Source organism: Manis javanica, chromosome 16, assembly GCF_040802235.1.
Source record: "Manis javanica isolate MJ-LG chromosome 16, MJ_LKY, whole genome shotgun sequence".
Taxonomy (NCBI): Eukaryota; Metazoa; Chordata; class Mammalia; order Pholidota; family Manidae; genus Manis; species Manis javanica.
In genome coordinates, this window is record NC_133171.1 from 63387069 (window position 1) to 63409750 (window position 22682).

A 22682-nucleotide genomic window follows, 5' to 3' on the forward strand; every position below is an offset into this window, starting at 1 on the left:
GGTAACCCTATGTTGGGGGTGTTAGGCTGGAGGAAGGAAAAACAAGGACATGGAAACAGAATAGAGAGATGCCATAGGGGGAGAACAGACCAGACCCCAAAGTCCGTGCCTTATATGGTAAGAGGACAGCTCTTCCTGAATTCCATCCTTCTGATGTGCCAACTAAGACCCGGATATCAGCCTCCTCCCTCTTGTAAGGAAAAAAAGTTTCTAGTTGTCTATTATGTCACCTTTAGCCAATCATACCTCTCCACATCCCCTAGGATAGCTTGCCGACTCCTCCTCCTCCTAATCCCTTATAAGCCCCCACCTCCCTGACCAGGTGTGACATACCCTGCCTGTAGTACCCAGACCACGGAACATCACCTGGGAGTGGCATTCAAATAAACTACCTGGCCCTTTGTTGCCTCTCTTCGCCTGCTTATTTCAGCTAAAATTTATCTTACAGGGGGCAAGAGTAGTCACTAGAGACCCAAAGAGAGGTGTGGGAGCTGTATGCAACACCAGGTTTCTCCTTCCTACAGTGAACACCTTTCATCAGAGCCCTGGGGGTCCATATTATAGATGATATTTTTCATACACCATCATTGCAGTACCTGTTGGAGCTCTGCATACATTTTCCAACTAGTGTGAAAATACAGTAAATCACCCTGATTAGGCCAAACTACCTGACAGCAGCTGTCAGCCATCCCTGAGGCATGACAGGCATTTTGCAACCACTGCTGGAGGGAACAGTGAGTCATCAAGGAAGCCATTCTATACATCTCAGTACCTGACATAACAGTGTTTTCCACCCCCATATGCCAGAGACTTAAAAGCCATGTAGGCAGATTCTGATGGTGTCTGCTTATACCAGACACTTTTGTCCACCAGCTCATCCTGGGTATAGGGACAGAGCATGGAGTACTCCAAAATCTAGGAATGGGGCAGCTCCTCCACTGAGAGGCCTGCGATTGTTTTGTTTTTATTTTCTTAATTACAGACAGGCCTGCCTTTAAAACAGGAGAGCATGGTACCTTGGGCAGTGGCAGATTGGCCCATAGCCCCACCTCCTCCACTTCTCCCTCCCACCGATGAACCCCTCCACACCCATGGCCTCCAGCAATGGGGCTTTTCCTGCTGCCTTCCCCCTCATGGCTGCTAAGGAATCTTCTAGAAGCATGACCTGCCTTTTCAGTTACTGTGCCATTTCTTTAACGGCATCCCACAGGTTATTGCCCAGCTCCTCCAAATGATGCTGAAGTGTGTTTCTCTTTTGCCTAAGTCCCTCTGTCTCCTCGCTAACCCTCTCGATAATTCTCTTTTTCTCCTGTGTAACATTTTCCACCATCGCAATGAAAAGAGACCCTACAATGCCTGCGGCTACATTGCCAGCTAGGGTGTCCAAATAGTCTCCCAAATCACAGAGGACTAATTCTGCAGCTTCCGGTGTTTCCACCCTTCCTCAGTTCTGGGAAATTCCCACCCTTCTAGGAGGTACTTTACCCTAGATCAATTCCTCCCTAGTGGCTCCCAAATTGGAAGCCCCACAGCTGTGGGGATGTGGGTAAAATTGTAACATTTCCAGAATATCTCGCCTGGCCTTAGTGTATTTGCATATCCTCAGGGGTGGAGAGAAGTTCATCTCCATATCAATGAGTAGTTACCTGGGCAACCAAGGGTGTATCTGAACCTGAGAGGTTAAGGGGAGGGGTGAAAGGAAAGGAGCAACACACAGCAGCAATTCACATGATAAATCTGCTTTATTAGGGAAAGGTGCTGGGTTATATAGGAAGGGGCATGGGGAGATTGTGGTGTTACTTCTACGGGGCTGGTGGCTATTGGCTAGGTGCTGGGATTGGGAGGGGGGCGAGAGGTGATTGGGCTTCAGGTGGCGCCAGCGGGAACTGAGGACCCCGAAGAGAAGCCAGAAGTTCGCCATCTTACTGGTGGGGGCCCTTCAATATCCCCTTTCTCCTCTATGGGGTTGTGGACATTGCCTTCTCTCTGACTACTTCCTGCTGAACAGGGGTGGAGAAGGGAGTGAGGGCTTGAGGATTGGGAGGAAACGGTTGATAGGACTCCCCACAGTAAGGAAGAGTAGATGTGGACTTCCTCAGGTTGGAAATCAGTGAAGGTTCCCTGTAATCATAGGTCGAGAACTTGTTGATTCCAATGGTGCCAAGAGGACATGGGTGCCAGGAGCCAGGTGTCTGCGGCCATTGTTTCTAGGAACAGTTTCCAGCGGAGAGAGGGGTCCATCTCAGCATGTGGTGAGGTTAAGTGAGGGTGAGGGATCTTCTGTGGCCAGAAGCTGATAGTTCCTGAGTAAAAGCTGGTTGAAAATTGGATTAGAGATTTTTCCGACTTGGGATTTGATGAACTTTATTATACAGGGTAAGAAGAGACAGGTGAGAAGAATGATTATTATGGGGCCTGCAATGGGCCAGAGCCAGGTAAGGATGGGGTTTGTTAGTATTGACGAGAATGGGTTGGAATTGGAAGCAGAGTGGAGGCTGGAGACAAGGTCGGTGAGTTTGGTAATGTCAGTTTCTACAATGCCGGATTCGTTGATGTAATAGCAGCACTCCTCTTGAAGGAAGATGCAGGTGCTGCCCTTCTCGGCTGTAAGCAGATCTAAGGCCCGCCGGTTTTGAAGGGTGACCTTAGCTAGCGAAGTGACCTGTCTTTGGAGAGAGGCTAGGGAATCGGCAGTAGATGTCAGGGATCCCTCAAGTTTGGCGTTGAGATCTTTAATTGCCCAGAGAGTGACCCAAGGCTTCTCCCGAAAACCCTGCCCCAATGGCTGAGGTGGTCAAAGAGATACCGACAATGATGGGAAGGAAAGCAGCCCTTTTTGTGCGTGAGGGCAAGGGAGGTTGGAGCTCAAGAAATTCTGCCATGCTGTAAAGTCTAAACTGTGGGATTAGGGTGATGAGAATGCAGGGTGTATCAGAGTTGGGAGGCAGTGAGTTGAAAAGACTGCCATTACACCAAAAGAAGTCTCCCGGTTGCATAAAAGTCTTAGAGCCAGAGGTAGGGGTGTAGATAGAGAGGCAGTGAAGTGTGCTGGAGGGGGGTGGAGTTGGGCCTACACAGTGGTGGATGGTGAGATTACCTGCGTATTCTGGTTCCCATAGGGGTATGTCTGCCAGGGGGTGGAGGGGTTGTCCTTCTGCATGGAAGGAGTAGTTGGAAATATTGAGGGGCACAGCAGCCAGCAGCGGGTGCTGTAGTGATGTGCACAAGAAACAATTGGCGGTGTTGAGGGTGTGGTTGAGAAAGATGGTGTTGTCTTGAATGAGCTGTAACCAAGAGTAGGAGGAATAGGAAGATGAAGAGGTGCCGTCAAGAGTTTGGATAATGACTTTTTCGGAATGTCCAATATCTGATGCAACTTGAGAGATCTGGGAGTGAGAGGGAACATACTCTCGAGAGATATGAAGGGTACCATGGGGGGTCAAGGACCCCCCATAGTAAACTGAGGCTGTGACTCCAGCGGCCCATCAAGAGTCCCAGGGATCTGGGATTGATAAGGAGAATGAGCCATTGGGATATTACATGAAGCGGTTGGAGGAGTAATACTGTGGGTACTGGGAGTTACCCATGTAGTAAATGGTGCAAGACCAGTAGGGACATCCCCTGTAAGTGTCCTGCCATCGCCTGCAAAAGGCTTGTCTCTGGTCATAGAGGAAGCAGAGGTAGGGAGAATAAAGGTAGCTGCTAGTGAACACTTCGGTGGAGGGAGGAAAGTGGAGGTATAAAGGCTTAGAGCAGCCTTCCAGAGGGCAGTCTGATGTGGCAATGAGGGCAGTAACTTTTGTTTTATGCTGTGTGTAAGTTTGTCTGACTTTGAATCACCATACAAAGGAGGCCGGGGTGGCAGGAAAGACAATAGGAATGAGGAAAAAAAGCAAGAGAGCAGTAAAGGAGGAAAAAGTCATGATTCGGGTATGGATGGCAAAGGGGGTGAGCGAGAGATGTGGAGTTTTAAGGGATCAGAGGGATGAGGCGTGGTAGAGTAGACAGCGTCTTGGGCTGTATCTGAAGGACTCTGGATTGTGACTGATGGGTCTTGGGTATCCAGAGAAGGTGGGTCCTGGGTATTTCGTTTCAACCTGGAGATATGAATCCAAGGGGTGACAGAGTTATCAGGCAGTACGAGCTTGGCGGCCGAGGGGGTGCAGAGAATAACTGGGTGTGGACCCTCCCATTTCGGGGTGAGAGAGGGCCGATCCTCTGGCGGCTTATAAAACACTAGTTGGCCGGGCTGTAAGGCAGGAGGATTTGGGGAGGCGGATGGATCAAGAAGGAGCCAATCCTGATATTTCCACAATTCAGTGCAGAGGAGAGAGAGTAGCGGAAGGGGCATATTGGAAGGAATTGGTCCTTTGTGGGAAGGGAGGCCCGGGAGTAGAATCGGGTGGCCGTACATGATCTCAAAGAGCGACAAGAAGGAAGGTTTCTTTGGGAGGGCCCGAATGCGGAGTAGAGCTAAGGGAAGTAAGCGAACCCAGTCAAGGTGTAGTTCTAGAGATAGTTTGGTCAGGATGTCCTTTAGAGTCCTATTGGTTCTTTCTACTTTTCCCGAAGCCTGTGGTCGATAAGGACAATGTAAGTGCCAGGGTTGCGAGAGCGACTTGGAGAGGTTCTGGATAATTTAGGCAGTGAACTCAGGGCCATTATCTGATTGGAGGGAAGTGGGCATCCCAAAACTAGGAAAGATCTGGGTGAGGATAGAGGCAACCGTGGACGCTCGTTTGTTAGTGGTGGGGAAAGCTTCGACCCATCCTGAAAATGTATCTACTAGCACGAGTAGGTATCTGGTACGTCATACAGGGGGCATGTTAGTGAAGTCTATTTGCCAATCTGCAGCGGGGACACTGCCCCTTGGCTTGATGAGCCGGGAAGGGTCGGGCCTTGAGGGGAGTATTAGGGTTAGTGCGTTGGCAGATGGTGTACTTGTGAGTGATTTGGTCAAGTAGGTTTTTATCTTCAGGAGAGAAAGAAAAAAAGGTTTGTAAAAAATGGATCAAGGATTGGGGGCTGGAATGGAACAGATCATGTAAGATGCGGAAGAGAGACTCTTTGTCCTGGCAACAGAGGGTGTCTTGTGATAAGGCTAAAACCACAAGGGCAGACGGATTGTTGTCTGGTGTGTCTTCTGATAGGGCAACTGACCGGGTTACTCTGTCGGCTTCGTTGCTACCTCTTGCAATGAGGGAGTCATCCTTTTGATGTGATTTGCAGTGGACTATGCCTAGTCGATGTGAGAGTTGTGAAGCCTCTAGAAGTTTAGTAAGTAAGGCTGAATTAGCTATGGAATTTCCTTTTGTGGTGAGGAGGCCTCGTTCTTTCCATACTGCCGCGTGAGACAAGAGAATGTGGAATACATATTTGGAGTCAGTGTACAGTGTAAGAGACGTGTCCCGGGCCAGAGTGCAAGCTCTGGTGGCTGCAATGAGTTCGGCCTGTTGATTGGTTGTACCGGGGGGCAGCGCTCATGCCTCAATGACATCTTCAAGGGACACTACTGCGTATCCTGCGTAGTGGGTGCCCTCATGGTTAAAGGAGAACCCATCAGTAAACCACATGAGGTCAGAGTGTGAGAGGGCTCCTTTGGAGATCGTGGGGTGGCACGGAAGGAAGTTGTGAAGGGCTTCCAGGCAATCATGCGAGGGCGTATGAGGAGAGTAGGGTAGAGGAAGCAGAGTGGCCAGATTCAAGGTTGGCAGGGGAGGAAAGAAATGTCTGGATTTTGGAGGAAAGAGGACAGTAAGGTCAGGAGTCTGGAGGGAGGAAGATTCTATAAACTTTTGTAGGTTAAGAGATCTTTTAGGTGATGTGGGGACAGAATGGTAAGGGGCGCTCCGAATGTTAGTTTATGAACTTCTTTCTGCAAGAGCTGTCCAGCGGCTAATGCCCGTAGGCAGGGGGCCCATCCCCGAACTGTGGGGTCTAATTGCTTGGAGAGATAAGCTACTGGGGCAAAGGATGGGCCATAATATTGGCCTAGGACTCCTAGAGCTTGACTGGACCTCTCATGAATGTATACTGAGAAGGGCTTTGATAAATCAGGAAGATGGAGAGCTGGTGCTTCTACAAGGGCTTGACGGAGCTTAATGAAGGAGTGTCGGGGTGAGGATGATAATGGTTCTTCAGGGGGGCCCTTGCTGAGGTCGTACAGGGGTTTTGCCAGCAGGGAGAAGTTAGGGATCCATGCTCTAAAATACCCAGCCAGGCCTAGAAAGGAAAGGATTTCTGTCTTGGTTTTGGGAATGGGCAGGTCAGAGAGGAGTCATTTTCTGTCTAAGGTAATGGACTTTCTTTGTTGAGACAGAAGGAATTCGAGGTAAGTGACAGAAGGGGAAGAGATTTGAGCTTTGACAGGGGATACTCGGTAACCTCTAGAAGCTAGAAGGTTAAGTAGGGAAGCAGTGTCAAGTTGAAACTGTTCCCATGAAGGGCTGCAGAGTAGAAGATCGTCTATGTATTGTAATAAGGTGGACTCAGAGTGATCATGATGAAACTGTTTGAGATCTTGAGCTAGGACCTGTCCAAAAATATGGGGACTATCTCGGAAGCCTTGTGGCAAAACTGTCCAAGTGAGTTGTTCGGAATGTCTTGTGCATGGGTCTGTCCAGGTGAAGGCGAAAAAATCTTAGGAGGAGGGGTCCAGAGGGATAGAAAAAAATGCATCCTTGAGATCTAGGACTGAGAATTGGGATGCCGAGGCAGGGATCTGCGATAAAAGTGTGTATGGATTTGGAACTAAGGGACTGATAGGGATAACAGCCATGTTGATGAGGCGAAGGTCTTCGACAAAGTGGAAAGATCCGTTGGTTTTTTTAACAGCTAATATGGGAGTATTAAATGGGGAGTGAGTGGGTCTGAGGTAATGTTTGTTTAAGAGATCTTGAATGATGGGTTGGAGGCCTATGAGGGCTGAAGTGGTTAGAGGGTATTGGGCCAGACAGACATACTGAGAGGGGTCACGTAATTTGATAGAGGCAGGGGGACATAGGGCCACGGAGGGGCTTGAGATGTCCCAAACTTTGGGATTTACAGGGTGTATGAGGGTGGAAGTGGAGCTTTCATTGGGTAGAAGGGGGTCGTCGGCTATGAGGGCCATCAGAAAGGGAGTACTGGGGGCTGTGGGAGTGGATATAGTTATGGAAACGTGGAGGAGAGAAAGGATGTCCCGTCCTAGTAAAGGGATGGGACACTGGGGCATAACCAGGAAGGAGTGGGAGAAAGGTATGGGATTGTCTTGGATTGTGCATAAAAGGGGGGGGGTCAATGGGAAAATCTGTTTACCTCCTACCCCGACTATAGGAGTAATGGCAGGCGTGGCAGGGCCCCAGTATTCTCGCAAGACAGAGAAGGTGGCTCCTTTATCTAGGAGGAAGGAGATGGGGCGACCGTCTACTATTAAAGTAACCCTGGGCTCCTGTTTGGTGATGGAAATGGTCGGGCGAGAAGCCCCTGGGCCCTGTCAATCTTCCTCTGCCAGCCCCTCTACAGCGGTCTTAGGATCGGGGTTGTTTGTCCAGCCTCCCCTTCTGGTGGTTGGGCAATCAGACCCCCATTGGCCCTTTTTGTGGCATCTGGGGCATGGGGTGGTAGGAGATCTGGGGGAGGGGCACACCCTTGACCAATGTCCCTCTTTTCCGCACTTGAAACAAGCTCCTGGGCGGGGGGGGGCTTGTTTGTAGAGGGGGGCCCAGGTTGTGGTTTTATCAGCTGGGCCAACATTTGGAAATTGGCCTGATCAGCCTTTTGTTTACTGCATTCTTTCTCCTCCTCCCGGTTATGGAAGACTTTAAAGGCCACTGTTAGGATCTCAGTCTGTGGGGTAGCGGGGCCCTGTTCTAACCTTTTGAGTTTAGCTTTAATGTCGAGATAGCTTTGAGCTAGGAAGTATGTCATAAGGACATGACTTCCATCAGGCATTTCTGGGTCTAGGCTGGTATACTGTAATAGGGCTTGAGTGAGTCTGTCTAAGAACTCAGAGGGAGTTTTGTCCCTCTTTTGAATTATGTCTTGAAGCTTTTGAAAAATGACTACTTTATGAGCTGCCTTTTTCAGACCTGCTATTAAGCAGGAGGCAAAAATATCTCAAGAGCGGAGACCCACGGCGGTGTTATAATTTCAGTGTGGGTCTTGTTCGGGGACAGCAGTGGGGCCAGGGGGATAGGTGGGGTCAGTCCTGTGGGTTTCGGTAGCATGCATTTGGGCAAAGTCCCAAACTCGTCTACGCTCTTCAGGGAGGAGAGTATTGGCCAGGAGCATGAAAATGTCATGATGTGTGAGGCTGTAAGACTGGAGGGTCCATTGAAACTCTTTGAAGTATGTCGTGGGATCAGTGGAAAAGGAACCTAGGCATTTCTCAAGTTGGGCTAAATCTCCTAAAGAGAAAGGGTCGTGAACGCGCACGATGCCTTTGGATTCTTCTACTTCCCGGAGGGGGGCCATAATTTTGGGAGGCCCTCAGGACCGAGTCTGAGGGGGACTGAAGGGTTCTGGCTCTGTCTGTGGGGGGGAAACAGGTGATGGTGGCAAAGATGCGATAATTTTGGGAGGCCCTCGGTACCGAGTCTGAGGGGGCAAAGACGGAGGTGGCTCTTGGGACCTAGTTAGAGGGGGGCTGAAAGGCTCAGGCTCGATCTGTCAGAGGGGGGAAGGTGAGGGGGATGTAGGTGGAGGGGGTGAGGTGGGACAGGAGATGGTGGTGGATGAAGAAGAGGAGGGAGAAGGGAGAGGACAGGAGGCTTCTGCAGGGGTGGAGGCAGCGGCGACAGCAGTGGTAGAGGAAGGGGAAGGGCTGTTGTAGGAGAGGAGGTGGAAGGGAGAGGACGGGAGGCTTCTGCAGGGGTGGAGGCAGCAACGACGGTGGTGGTAGGCGAAGGGGGAGGGGCGGTGGTAGGGGCAGTGGGGGAAGGGAGAGGACAGGAGGCTTCTGCGGTGGTGGAGGCAGTCGCGTCTGTGGTGGAGGGCAGAGGAGTTGTAGGAGGGGGAGGGGCTGAAGGGGGAAGCCTGTATGGTGGAGGCTCGTCAGCTGGGTCAAAGGTAATCGAAGAGGGACTGGGAGTGTGGGGAGGGGAGGAAGACGGCTTGCAGGCTAGGAGAACTTGGGGCAGGGAACAGGTGGTGCAGAGGCTGGGATTTTGAGCTAGGAGGCGAAAAGCTTCGATATAGGGAATCGCCTTCCATTTTTTCAGGCGCTGGCAGTAGTTAAAGAGATCACGAGTGATGTTAGGATCAAGAGTTCCCCCTGCGGGCCATTGGTTGTTATTGTCTAGGGGGTATGTCGGTCAATCTTGGGAGCAGTATTTACGGAGAAGTTTTGGTTTTATATCATTTGTCAGGGAGACGGTAGCCAGATGCTTAAGCAGGCATTCAAGAGGTGAACTTTCAGGGAGGGCTGAGGAGGCTTCCATGGCTAAAGGACAGAGAAGGAGACAAACAGGGGAAGACAAACGGAAATCTTCGGACTGGAGGCAGACCGCAAGGAGACAAAGGGCGTCCCCCATGATCCTTGGTGGTCTGCAGAAACTCGTATATGAGTTGGAATTTCTTAGGGAAGTGTGGGTCGGTCATCACCCAGACTTCTCTAAGAAGGCAGAGTGCCGGAGTCACGAGGTACTTAGTACTAGGAATTTTTGGCAGACAGAACAGATTTCGGAGGACAGAATGGAAGGAGGAGAGGGGAAAAAAGGGAGTGTTCTCATCCGCAAAGGAGTCACCTTGTTTATGGCTGTTGGAGGGGGCCCTGAGGGTCTGCCACAGCTGTGAAGGCCTGAGGCGGGGATTTATGGCTGTCGGAGGAGGGACCTGAGGGTCCACTGCAGCCGTGAAGGCCTGAGGCGGGGAGAGTTCCCTCCTCGTCGCCGAGCGTCAGGGCCTTGCCAGACAATCACAGTCAATGGCACCGCTATAGTTCGGGGGAGAGTGGCCCACTCCGGGGGGGAAAACTTACCTAAAGGCCAGAGAGGAGTGGTGAGTGTGATGAGCCAGCGCCGGAAAAAGAGAACGAGGGCAAGCTGCTGCTGGTGTCAGGGGAGACAGGGCCCAGTTGGGGTGTCCCGTCTCCCGGGTTTCGGCACACCAATGAAAGGAAAGGAGCGACACACAGCAGCAATTCACCGGAGAAATCCGCTTTATTAGGGAAAGGTGCTGGGTTATATAGGAAGGGGCATGGGGTGATTGTGGTGTCACTTCTACGGGGCTGGTGGCTATTGGCTTGGTGCTGGGATTGGGAGGGGGGCGAGAGCTGATTGGGCTTCAGGTGGCGCCGGCGGGAACTGAGGACCCCCCCCACCAAGAGAAGCCGGAAGTTCGCCATCTTACTGGTGGGGGCCCTTCAAGGGGGCTGCTTGCTTGCTTGCTGGCCTCTTCCGGAGCAGAGAACAAAGACAACCCGGGATGCAGTTTGTGAGCAATACACTCATTTTAAACTGTATTTCTCCCTTTGACTGATTTCGGTTTTTAGAGGTATTTTGCCCCAGGATTTCCTCTCCCTGGCCTTACAGTTCTCCAAGAAAGGAATCTTGTGAAACTAGATTAGGAAATTTTGGATGGAAATAATCAAGATACCTGCCATACCAAATTATGACCTCTAATACAACTATGATTTAAAACATATCAATATATAACAAAAGAATAGAGTGAGGAAAAATAATTCCCCCTCTACCCTTCTAGGTTCTGTGGCTGAGACATCCCTGTAATTAAAGACAACTTAGCATGGGAAAAATAAATTGAAGTTTAAAAACATGTACATCTCCTGAGTACATGGGAGACACCAGGAGAACTGAGTAAAACTGGAACTAGCTCAAACAGACAGGGACCGTGGGTGTAAGAGTAGGGTGAGGTGCTCAGGAAAAATACCCCTACGAAAACTCCTTAAACAATTAAGCAAAATCAGAATCACATTAATTCTCTAAAGTAAAATATCTAACTAGGAATATAAGCATTCTTCAGTGAAGATTAGTTAAAACCAAAAAGCCAGGAGTAACTTGGCCTAGAATGTTTGAACATCCCCCAGATAAGGAAATTCCTCAGCATGGCCCACGTCTTGTTTGTGTCAATTAAATTGATGCAGGAATTCTTGTTCAGGAAGCCGAATAATGAACTTTACAAACACTCAAGGTAGGAGAACAAGGTATATATAGGCTTTTATTTAGAGATAAGGTAAAATCAGACAGCTCTGGGATCATGCCAAGGAGGGGACCAGAGAGTCTGGACTGGTGCATTGTTTAGGGGTTTTATAGGCAAATGAGGATTTTTCGAGAACATGAAAAAAAGCTTAGGGGTGTGGACTTACTAAGTGTTCCTAGGACATTTAGAATTAACTTGATACAGGTAACTTCCTGCTCTGTTGATTTCTCCCTGATATACCAGCATCTTGGTCTGGGGGCATATGAAACAAGGCCACCTGCTCAGCCCACAAGGTGGGCTGAGGCATTGTTTGCTAAAGAGTAGGTTAAATGCAATCTTATCTTTAAGGTGGAATCGTTCTTGCCTTTTACTGTGTTATGGCTGGGCTTGCATGTTAAATTAGTTTGCCCAGTTTGCAAAATCACTTCATCAGATCTGGAGGAAAGACAGCACATAGGCCTGGGCCTTTTAGTATGCTAAGGTTAATCTTACACATGATTATAAATGACTAGCATAATAAAAATATATGCTACTCTTCTTTGTACATGTTGAAGTTTAATAACATGTACATCTCCTGAACACAGGTACACCAACTGATCTCACTGAACAATAACTCTAAAGCTGAATGTTTAATAGAGTTTTACTAGGGGATTTCCTTGCATGTAGTTAAATTGCTCTGACTGCAAATACCCTGCCTTGCTTTTTCCGAAGTCCCTCACCCCACTCTGACTACACTCACGGTCCCTGTCTCAAAATGAGGCTATTGTAAAATTTACTCTAGCCTGTTGAAAGGCCCAGTTTATTTTGAACTTTACCTAGATGCTGCTTTTCCTCCTCCAGCCCCTTAATCAAGTAATATATAACCTGGGCAATTATATAGCAGGAAGGCCCAGCTGTAAACAACATAGTGAAAGGCAGGAAGGATTCCACCTTAAAGATAAGATTGTATTTTAACACCCAGGGTGTTAAGAAATAAGATTCTTAATTTACTATTTAGCAAACAGACAATAACTCAGCCTACCTTGGGAGCAGGAACAGGCATCCTTGATTGATATACTCCCAAAACAAGAAACTGCTGTTCTGGGAAAGAATCAAAGCAGTAAATTTCTTATGTTAACTCTGCAAAATAGTCCGGAAAACTGATAAGAAACTTAGTGTCTCTTCAAAGATAAACATTTAGAGACCATTTGGTGGTTCTGAGTTCCTAGCTTTTTGTCTTTCAACGGCTTATAAATCCCCTAGACAATGCACCACTACGGACTCTCCTGTCCTGTCCTGGCATGAGCCAGAATCTCTGTTCTCTCACTGTATCTCTAAATAAAAGCCTCTCCCTGGCTCTCCTACCTTGACAGTTTGCTAAGTTCATTCTTCGACTCTGCAAACAAGAACCCCGGCATCAAAACTACCATTTTAATACTATCTTAAGCTAAAGACAAAATGCTTTGTAGGGTGCGGAGGTGGGGATCCACCTTAAGGTAAGGTTGTTTGGTAAAGTTCAGAGCCTTCACCATTTATAAGTTCCGGCAATTTAGTTATTCTCTTTCTAGTACAGAGATAAATTTACAAATAGAGATTTCTCTGTTAAATGTAAAATTCCCTTTAAGGAGATCAAACTCTATTGTTTTTAGAGCTTCTCCTGCTTTTACCCCAAAATAATTAGTTCAAAATAATCCTTGTGTCAAACAGGGATGTTTTGGATTGGCACGTTCTGCTGCTCTTCATTACAAATGTCTATACAGCATAGAGTACCCAAGTACAGTGAAGTAAATTTATTAAGTGCAGAAAAAATAAATCATTAAAAATACAAAAACTGGCTACTAGAGTTGGTCCAAACTATATTAAAGAGAACTCATAAGAAGGAATAACAAGCAGACATTAAAAATAAATTTTTCTTGTATCTAAGAAAATTGGTTACAATAAAATCGGTGTAAAGAGGTTTCAAAACACGATATGCAGCACCGTGTAATTTTCTTTGGGGGAAGGGAAAGTGCTTTTATCGTTCACCAAAATAACGAGTTGCCAGCAGTAGCTATCTGTATGGCGGTGAGACAGGGACCATGGGATTAGGCAGAGTAGGGTGAGGGCCACGGGAGAAAAAGCAGAGCAAGATAATTAGAGTCAGAACAATGTAACAATATGCAAAGAAGTCCCTGTCAAAACTCTGTGTTAAGCATTATGCAAAGTCAGAGTCACACTAATTCTCTAGGGTAAAGATTTGTATACATGACTAGGAACATAGACATTCTTCAGTAAAATCACTTAAAGCTCAAAGGCCAGGAGCAACTTGGTCTGGAATGTTTGAGTGTTCTGCAGATAAAGAAGGGTATCTCAGCACAAACCATCACTTTATTGTATCAATTACAGCATGACAATGTAAAATTTACCTTATCCTGCTAAAAGGCCCAGTTTATTTTAATTGCAACTATGTGCTATTTTCCCTTCTCTAATCGTAATCTGCAACCTAAGCAAAAGACTATTTTAGTAAGCAATCTTAACTATAAACAACCCAAGCAAACAGACAACAGCCCAGCCCACATTGAGGGCAGGGCAGGCGGTCTTACAAGTCTGCACTCCTAACCCTTTACCCTCATTCCTGAAAATCCTCAACCTCCCATAAAACCCCTAGACAATGCACCACCACGGACTCTCTTGTCCCTCCTGGCCTGAGCCGGGAGCTCTGTCCTCTCACTTTATCTCTAAATAAAAGCATGTACCTTGCTCTCCTACCTTGAGTGTTTGTGAAGCTCATTCTTCCGCTTCGTGAGCAAGAAGAACCCCAGCATCAGCGGGACAAAGCGCTGTGGTTTGTTATTGTTTGCTACAACACTTATGTTTGGCGTTCACATTCAAAAACAAATTTTAAAGCTTTAAACATGGTAACAAGACTGTTATACTGCTGTGGTACAAAGCAGGACAAAAGAACACAAGAAAGCCACTTGGTGAGGTTGTGCCCTCCCCCCACGTCCCGGCCGGGGCGGGACTTCCTGCCTCCTTTCTTCGGTTCTCAGTTCGGTCCGCCAGCGGACGTATAAAGGCCTGCATCGGCCGCGTTGGTGACAAAACGCTGGCTTCTCTCGTTATTATGTCTGGACGCGGGAAGGGCGGGAAGGGTCTAGGTAAAGGCGGTGCCAAGCGCCATCGCAAGGTGCTGCGGGACAACATCCAGGGCATCACCAAGCCTGCCATCCGCCGTCTTGCCCGGCGCGGCGGAGTCAAGCGCATCTCTGGCCTCATCTACGAGGAGACCCGTGGAGTGCTGAAGGTGTTCCTGGAGAACGTGATCCGCGACGCCGTCACCTACACCGAGCACGCCAAGCGCAAGACGGTCACAGCCATGGACGTGGTATACGCCCTTAAGCGCCAGGGCCGCACCCTCTACGGATTTGGTGGTTGAGTTGTCCTAAATATCCCAAAACCCAAAGGCCCTTTTCAGGGCCCCCTAGTTTTCCATCTGAGGAGCCGTTGCACTGGTTTGTCCGTAAATTGTGTTTCAGTCACATTTAATCCCTAACCTTTTTCTGGGCTTCGTTAAAGACTAGATTGCTACTGACTTACTGTGATAATGTAGTAGGCAATCATATAGTTTTAACATTTTCTGTGGTATTCCTACTCGAGTATTCCACTGTCAACAAAACTTGGCGAAACCGTCAAGATTTTTCAGAACGAAACTGATCAGCTCAGTAGTAAGCATGTGTTAAAGAAAACCTGGTGTCCGGACACTAATTGGTGTGATGTGATACGTTTAGGTATACATGAGGCCTTCTAACTTGATAATAGTTTGGTGACAACCTATTCTGGCACTTTGTGTTCTGTGCTCAAGAAACAAAGTTCATGACTTAGGTGTTAAAACAGGACGAGCCATTCTTAACGTCTCCTTTCTGATAGACCGCCTGGTTAGCACTCAGTACTGAAGGCCAGGAAAGTACTCAAGGTCTAAGTAATATGTCAGAACAGTTTAGGGTGTGCTGCAATTGAAAGGCATTTAGACTAAATTATAAGGGAAATGAGGTCACATTGTTACGGATTGATTTCCTTCTTGGTCCTTGTCCCCACAGCATCAGAGTTGAAAGCAGAGGACAGTAGAAGAGCAGAGTGAAAGTTTTATTTGAATACACTCCCCACGGGAGGAGCTGGCCAGTGTGGAGGTAGACAAAGGATTCCATCTGTTAGGTGGGCGTCCTGATAGTGAATTCTGGCTAGGAAGTGCCTCTTTGATTGACAAGGTGGGGTTATTTGATTGATGGGTCCACCTGTATAGATGAGACAGGGACCATGGGGGTAGTCAGAGTAGGGTAAGGGCCTCTGGAAAAAGCAAGACAGGGTATTTGCAGTCAGAGCAATTTAACCACCTGCAAGGAAACCACCTACTAAAACTCTTAAACATTCAGCTCTAGAGTCATTCTTCAGTGAGATCAATTGGTGTACCCCAGATAAGGAAGAGTAGCACATGTATTTATTTTGCTAATCATTTATAATCATGTGTAAGATTCACTTTAACATGCTAAAAGGCCCAGGCCTATGTGCTGTCTTTCCTCCTTCAGATCTGATGAAGTGATTTTGCAAACTGGGCGAACTAATTTAGCATGCAGGCCCAGCCATAAACAACCCAGTAAAAGGCAAGAAGGATTCAACCTTAAAGATAAGATTGCATTTTAATACCCAAGAAGTTAAGACGTTAGAAATTCTTCACTTACTCTTTAGCAAACAATACCTCAGCCCACTTTGGGTGCTGAGCAGACGGCTTTGTTTCATATGCCCCCAGACCAACATGCTGGTATCTCAGGGAGAAATCATCAGAAGAAGTTGCTTGTGTTAAGTTAATTCTAAATATTCAGGGACCACTTAATAAGTCCACACCCATAAGCTTTTTTTCGTGTTCTCAAAAATCCTCAACTGCCTATAAAACCCCTAGACAACGCACCACTATGGACTCTCTTGTCCCCTCCTAGCATGAGCCAGGAGCTCTTGTCCTTTCACTTTATCTCTAAATAAAAGTTTGTACCTTGCTCTCCTACCTTGATTGTGAAGCTCATTCTTTGGTTTCGTGAACAAGAACCCTGGCATCATGGATAGCCATCCTCCTCAGTGGGCAAGTTCCTTCCTCGGATAAGGCGTGTTTTGGGCAGTCCTTAGTTTTGTTTTATTGCGCCCACACTGGAATCACGTTGAGACCAGACTGATAGGTCCTGATAGGCAAAGAAGTTATTTCCCTGTAAAGGTTTTCTCTTCTCCCTGCCTGGGCAGTTTGGGCAGTTTTTCCTTGAACTTTATCTTCCCCTTCCCCCAGCTGCTCATGTGTATCTTTCTACCTAACATTACAGAAATATTCTCTATGGTGAAAAAAATAACAAGGCAGCTCTTTAACGCATAAGGATTACTAAAAAGAAATCCTTGGTACAGAGTGGAAAAGAACTAAAGGGATTAGGAAATGCAAACCTAAATTCATAGGAGCTGTTAGCTTGCCCCTGAGGAGGTCTTAGAATCTATAGAAAGAAACCCAAAGCCAAAGGTGAAAACCTTGACTACTGCAGATACACGAAGTAGCAATTGGCCACCTGTACATAAAAAGAAAACAATGACCGGATTTACATGTCTTAAAACTACCCCTCTAAAAGTTAATCTTTGTAAAATCAAATGGCAAATATGCATCTAGCCTGTCTCCCAACTCAGAGCTTTCCTCAAGAACCCTAGAACCGTCTCTGAAATGCAGTCATTAAGATACTTGTATTTCCTAGTTTGCTGGGAAGACATGGTCCTAACTTTAGTTATCATATGACTTGAAATTGTAAAACCTTCCTAATGTTTTAAATGTGTTGTATCCACTTAGTTACGTAAAAGTGAGATTTCTTTCTATGTTTGTTATTCCTGTAGCGGATTGCCTGTAATATGCATCACATTCTGGTTTTCATGCTTATTCAGTAACTTTTCTATTTTTACTACCTTTGTGGAGAAGTTTCCTGGATTGAGAAATTTTGTTTTAAATTATATTTCCCCAACACCTTCAGAGGGTCTGTATCTATTTGTGGCTTTCCATTGATTCCAGGAATAATTTTGACAAAGCCTCTCAGGTCTTAAATACCAAACAATCAACCAAAAATATCCCCAAGTATTTTGTGCATAATTCTGTATTTATAGTTAATATTTTAGTATTTGTCTTTAGAAATCTATGACAGTATTCATAGCCTGATGTAATGAGACATTTGAAACTTTTTGATATTATGTTTCCTAAATCCATGCCCAAATTTTGAATAATGAAATGTATTTATTATCTAAACTATTTTTGTAGTTTCCCAAATGGCCACTAGGCCACACATATTTGTTCTCTCATTGATGCCAGGGTTCTTGTTTGCAGAGTCGAAGAATGAATTTAGCAAACACTCAAGGTAGGAGAGCCAGGGAGAGGCTTTTCTTTAGAGATAAAGTGAGAAGACAGAGCTCCTGGCGTGGACAAGAGAGCCCCTGGCTGTGCACTGTCTAGAGGTTTTATAATGTGATAAAGGTTTAGGGGTGTGGACCTGTTAAGTGCTCAAAATGTTCATCCTTGAGAAGACATTAGGTCTTTTTTATCAGTTTTCCAGCTTGCCATTATTAATTTTCCAGATTGCAAATCACCTCATCAGGTCTAAAGGAGGAAAAACAGCACATAGGCCTGGGGCTTTCAGTATGCTAAAGTGAATCTTACACATGATTACAAATGATTAGCATAATAGAGGCATGGGCTATGCTGAGATACTTTCCTTTATTTGTGGAATATTAACTGATCTCACTGAGAATGATGCTAGAGTTTAAAGCTTAATCTGGACTTTTGGTAGGGGGTTTCTTTGCATATTGTTACACTGTTCTGACTGTAATTATTTTGCCTTTCCTTTTCCAGAGGCCCTCACCCTACTTTGACTACACCCATGGTCCCTGTCTCATCATTTTATTAGAAAGTATACTTTACATTTGTAATTAGCCATACATAATAGAGAACTGCTGTGTTATATGTTGTGCAACATGAAAAAAGAGAGCCAATCCAAAAAAACTTCCAAACCTAAGTTAGCCACATAAAGTATTAATATAAATGCTTAACAATTTATATTTTTCAAGATGGATAGAACTTACTTACATTCATATAAAAGACTCATGCCAAGGTGTCAACAGATTTTGTTCCTAAGTGTAAATGCCCTTCTCATTTGGTGGCCCTAATAGCAAATACCTTACGGATTACATCAGAAGGCCCTTGGATGTTTGTTAATGTTCTCACAATTCATGGTATCATGCCTAAATAGGATTCTATCCTAGTCTTTATTGATAACATTGATTAATATAATGAATTAACAGACATGTTCTCTGATCACCAACATGTTACTGTTTTTCCATACACTTATCTCTAAAGGCTCTGCTATAAAATATAAATATGAAATTCAGTTTTCCAGAAGCATCAAAAAAAATAATACATAACCAACTGGATATCTGTCAGACTCTACCACAGGACTAATTTATGATTTTCCAAGCTGTATTAGAAGCAGGCCACTTAACCTTGGATCAACAAAGCAAGAAATAATCACTTAGAACTGAATGAACTAATCTGATTGATCCTTTACTAAACACTTCTTATACTTGCACCCTTATCCTACATCTTAATGTATCTGGGTCTTTTCCCTTTGTCTCAGGCTATGTGTTTAAATTGGTTTTAAAAACCATCCATCCCCAGCATTTTAATTTGGTCTGAGTCTTTTAGTGACATGGGAAGGCTTGCCTGGTAGTGTATTTGGAGGCTACCAAACAGAGCATAAGGGTAATTTACCATAAAACAGTTGGGAATCAAAAGTAGAAGCAGGGAAAACATATGGAGACTGTAAGTCTGGGGAGAGAAAATCCCGGGGCAAAATACCTCTAAAAACTAAAGTCAGTCAAAGGGAGAAATAAAGTTTAAAACCCATTTATTGATTACAAAACTGCAGTCATGCCCTTCTCTCTCTTCTGCTCCAACAGCAATAAAACCCACCCTCCCCCATTACCTCTCAGATAAGCCCTCCTTGCCCAGGGAATTACCCATTGATACAGAGATGAACTTCTCTCCACCCCTGAGGAATGATGCAAATGCACTAAAGCCATACTTCTTTCCACCTCTGAATGTCTATTGTTATGCAGATATACTAAGTCCAGGTGAGATATTCTGGAAATATTACAGTTTTACCCACAGGCCACCCCTCCAGAAATCTCACCTTACAATTTCCTAGTTCTCCCTCTTCTGACCAATCTAATAACATACAAAAGCAACAGCAATAAAATCTTGATAATCCTCAAGACAGAAGATTCAGCCTATGCAGATTAAGTAAATCTTTACAGCACAATCTCTAAGCACAAAATATGTTTCTACACTTGTTTTGTAAGAATAGAAATAGGTTAGCATAAGCATAGCCATCTTAAAGGCCTAGAAGCCATTTTCTGAGTATGTGACTTAGAAAGAAAAACTGGAACTGGGTAAGGCCTTGAAAAACAAGTTAATCATGAGCACCGGGTGGTGGGCAGCTGTGACCCTTGGTCAGCTAACCTTGGTCAGTAAATCTTACATACCAAGCTTATCGTGCAGAACCTCCCTAACCATTGAGTAGTCTTACCCTGCCCTTGCTTAACCCCAGGATATATGTCTTGCAAGAATAATGTATAGTTATAGAAAATTGCTATGAGTTAAGTGCTTTGAAATTGCTATATAAACCCTTGGCTCTGAGTGCTCGGGGTCCTTGTTGAGACCCGCTGCGTCGGGCTGACTTGGACCCCAACTAGTTGGCTGAATAAAGACTTTGCTTGAATTTACATCTCTATGCCTGTGTAGTTTGTTCTCTGGGGAAGCCTCGGAAGCCTGGACCCTAACAGTTTACTCATTCCTAACAAACATGCTAGATTGCTCACGAAACTTTTACCAAAGTCAAGCTTCTCTTTAAGCAGTTTTTTCTTGACAACAGCAACACAATCATGATAATTCTCAAGCCAGATTATTCAGCAAGGTTCAAATTACCATGCAGATTAAGTCCAAAGCTCATCTATTCCAGCCTTCACGTCGCAGCTGCAGCCAGGGACACATCCAGGACACAAGGACAGTAGAAGGAAACAACCATGATTATGGGGGGCCGCAGGCTTTTTCCCCATGGTGCCAGAAGAGCTAGCCATCGCCGGTCCATGTGTTGTAATGTCCAAGACCACATCCATTTTACTCCTAAATGCTGCATGCATCCTTGCAACACACTTCCAGTAAGGTGGGTGCCTTGATCTCTCTCAATCACCAGCCACTGGCCATAGGCTGCAAGGAGACACTCTAGGCCCCTCTTGGTGGTTTGATGATCTGCACAACGTGCAAGGCACTCCTTTCAGGCTCAGCTAACTTCTTCAAAGGTCAGTGGCAAGACCCACTGATGGGCTACAACCCACATTGTCTTTTGCCCCACATGCAACAAATGCTAATGTAGTCATTGGGCCACATTAGAGGCAGACTTTCCTTCTAGCCCAACACACCTGGGCCAATGCGTCTTCTTCAATATTCCCTGGGGATGCCAAAGGCAAATGGCCTGTTACATGATATATGGTAGGTGTCTGTGCCACACCACTCTGTGGCCTTTGGGTCCAGTCTCTCACACACCCCATGATGGCATAGTTGGTTATTACCTTGGTCAGAGCTTTTCTGATGATTGGCTCCATAGCCAGCAAGGCATGTTACACAGCAGCCAGTTGCTTCTCTATCAAGATGTACCAGACCTTTGCTCCTTTCCATGGTTGTGACCAGGCTCAAGCCGGCAGCAGAAGCAGCAGCAGTGGTAGAAGCAGTAGCCTTAGGGTCAGGCCACAGGCTGGGATCAGTGTGGCCAGCAGCGGTGGTGGTGCCTCCACGACGACGTGAGTGTAGACACATGTCCCTTGGCATGAGCACCACTTCTCCCCATCATTTCTAGGGGTGACCCTCCCAAAGGTCACATCCATTATGAAAGATTTCAGGTTCAGAGGAATCCTGCCAAGCACGCCAGAATGTATGTCTGGGAGAGGAAATCCTGGGGTAAGATACCTCTAAAGACTGAAATTAGTCAAAGGGAGAAATAAAGTTTAAAACCCATTTATTGCTTAAAAAATTGCAGTCCGGCCAATCTCTTCTGCTCCAACAGCAGCAAAACCCACCCTCCCCCTCACCTCTCAGGTACAGATAAACTCTCCATTGCACCTGGAAGAAGCCAGCAAGAAAGCAAGCCAGCCCCCTCCCCTTAACCTCTCAGGTTCAGACATGCCCTTGGTTTCCCAGGTAATTACCCATTGATATGGAGTTGAACTTCTCTCCACCCCTCAGGATTGATGCAAATACACTAAAGCCATACTTCTTTCCACCTCTGAATTCCTATTGATACACAGATATACCAAGGCCAGGTGAGATATTCTGGAAATGTTACAATTTTACCCACAGAGACTGAAGCCAATAACCCAGGGGAGAGATAATAGTCCTCACACCAGGGTCGTAGCATAGTGGTATTGAGAACTGGTCAGTGTCAATTTATATTTGAAGGCAAAACCAAGAGAATTTCTGGAAGAATTGAATATAAGTATAAGAAAAGGACAATTATGAAGTTATTTTTAACTAATGGGGGAGTCCTTAATAAAAGATTTTTGGGGAGAAGGGGGATAACCAATGTCCTATTTTGAACATATTAACCTTAAGAAGTCATTAAATATCCATATGAAGAAAGAAAATAGGGAGTTGGTGTAAGGTTGGAGTCTCCAGGGGAAGGGATGAGCCTGCTGGACAAGCTCAGGCCTCACCAAACAAGGTAAAGAGACTAACAGGTTCAGGTCTGACAACATTCCAGAGACTGATCAGATAACATTCCTAACTAGAGCCCTTCCCCCAAGCTGGAAGATTAGTGGTGACTTTCCTGTACCTGGCTAAAGGCCAATGAGAGACCCCCACGTACCCTACGTGAGCCAATCCTCCGTGCCAGTGTATACCTTTGCTCTCCCTCCCCTTGCCTTCTTTAAAAACTTGCTGCCTCCCCTGCTGGGCGCGACTTCCCCAGCCTCCATTTCTGTAGACTGGGAAGCCTTGCCTGGGAATTGTGTTCAAATAAACTACCTGGCCCTTTGTTGCCTCTCTTCGCCTGCTTATTTCGGCTAGAATTTATCTTACAGTTGGGTGTATGTCTATCTGGACTTTGACAAAGATGCCTGGGTTGGAGATATAAATTGGAAGTCATTGATGTACCGTTGGTATTTAAATCCTGAGCCTGGTGAGAACTCCAAGGGTGTGAATGTAGGTAGAGACAGAAGTAGTAAATACTTAGTCCTGTCTTCCCTAACATAAAGGGTTTGGGAATAAGGGATGAACTAGCAATAGATACAGAGCCTCTGGTAAGATAGAACCAAGTGAAGAAAATATATCAAAGAGAAATTGTAGTGTCAACTATGTCAATGTTTCCAATAGGTCAAATAAAATGAATACTAATAATTTGCCACTAGGTGTAGCAAAGTGATTTTTCTGTTAGTTTATATTTTCTCTCTTTCCCTAGCAAAAGTAATACAGAAAG

General features: G+C 45.9%; 2 protein-coding genes and 1 long non-coding RNA gene across 6 annotated transcripts in view; 2 read left to right on the forward strand and 1 right to left on the reverse strand.

The window, feature by feature from the left end:
* LOC108396925 (histone H2B type 1-C/E/F/G/I-like) overlaps positions 1-22682 on the forward strand; it is a 107391-nt gene that overhangs the window by 41954 nt on the left and 42755 nt on the right. The window lies entirely within an intron of this gene.
* On the forward strand, positions 9064-14574 carry LOC108386282 (histone H4). Its single transcript, XM_073224470.1, has one exon. It carries the CDS (start codon positions 14219-14221, stop codon positions 14528-14530), a length of 312 nt encoding a protein of 103 aa, XP_073080571.1. The 5' UTR covers positions 9064-14218; the 3' UTR covers positions 14531-14574.
* Positions 15220-16321, reverse strand: LOC140846780 (uncharacterized). Its single transcript, XR_012126186.1, has 2 exons — positions 16152-16321; positions 15220-15386 (listed from the first exon to the last, which is right to left on the reverse strand). It is a non-coding gene; the product is annotated as an uncharacterized lncRNA (long non-coding RNA).

Coding starts and splice junctions, on each gene's coding strand:
- LOC108386282 (XM_073224470.1), top strand. CDS start 14,219: ATGTCTGGACGCGGGAAGGGCGGGAAGGGTCTAGGTAAAGGCGGTGCC.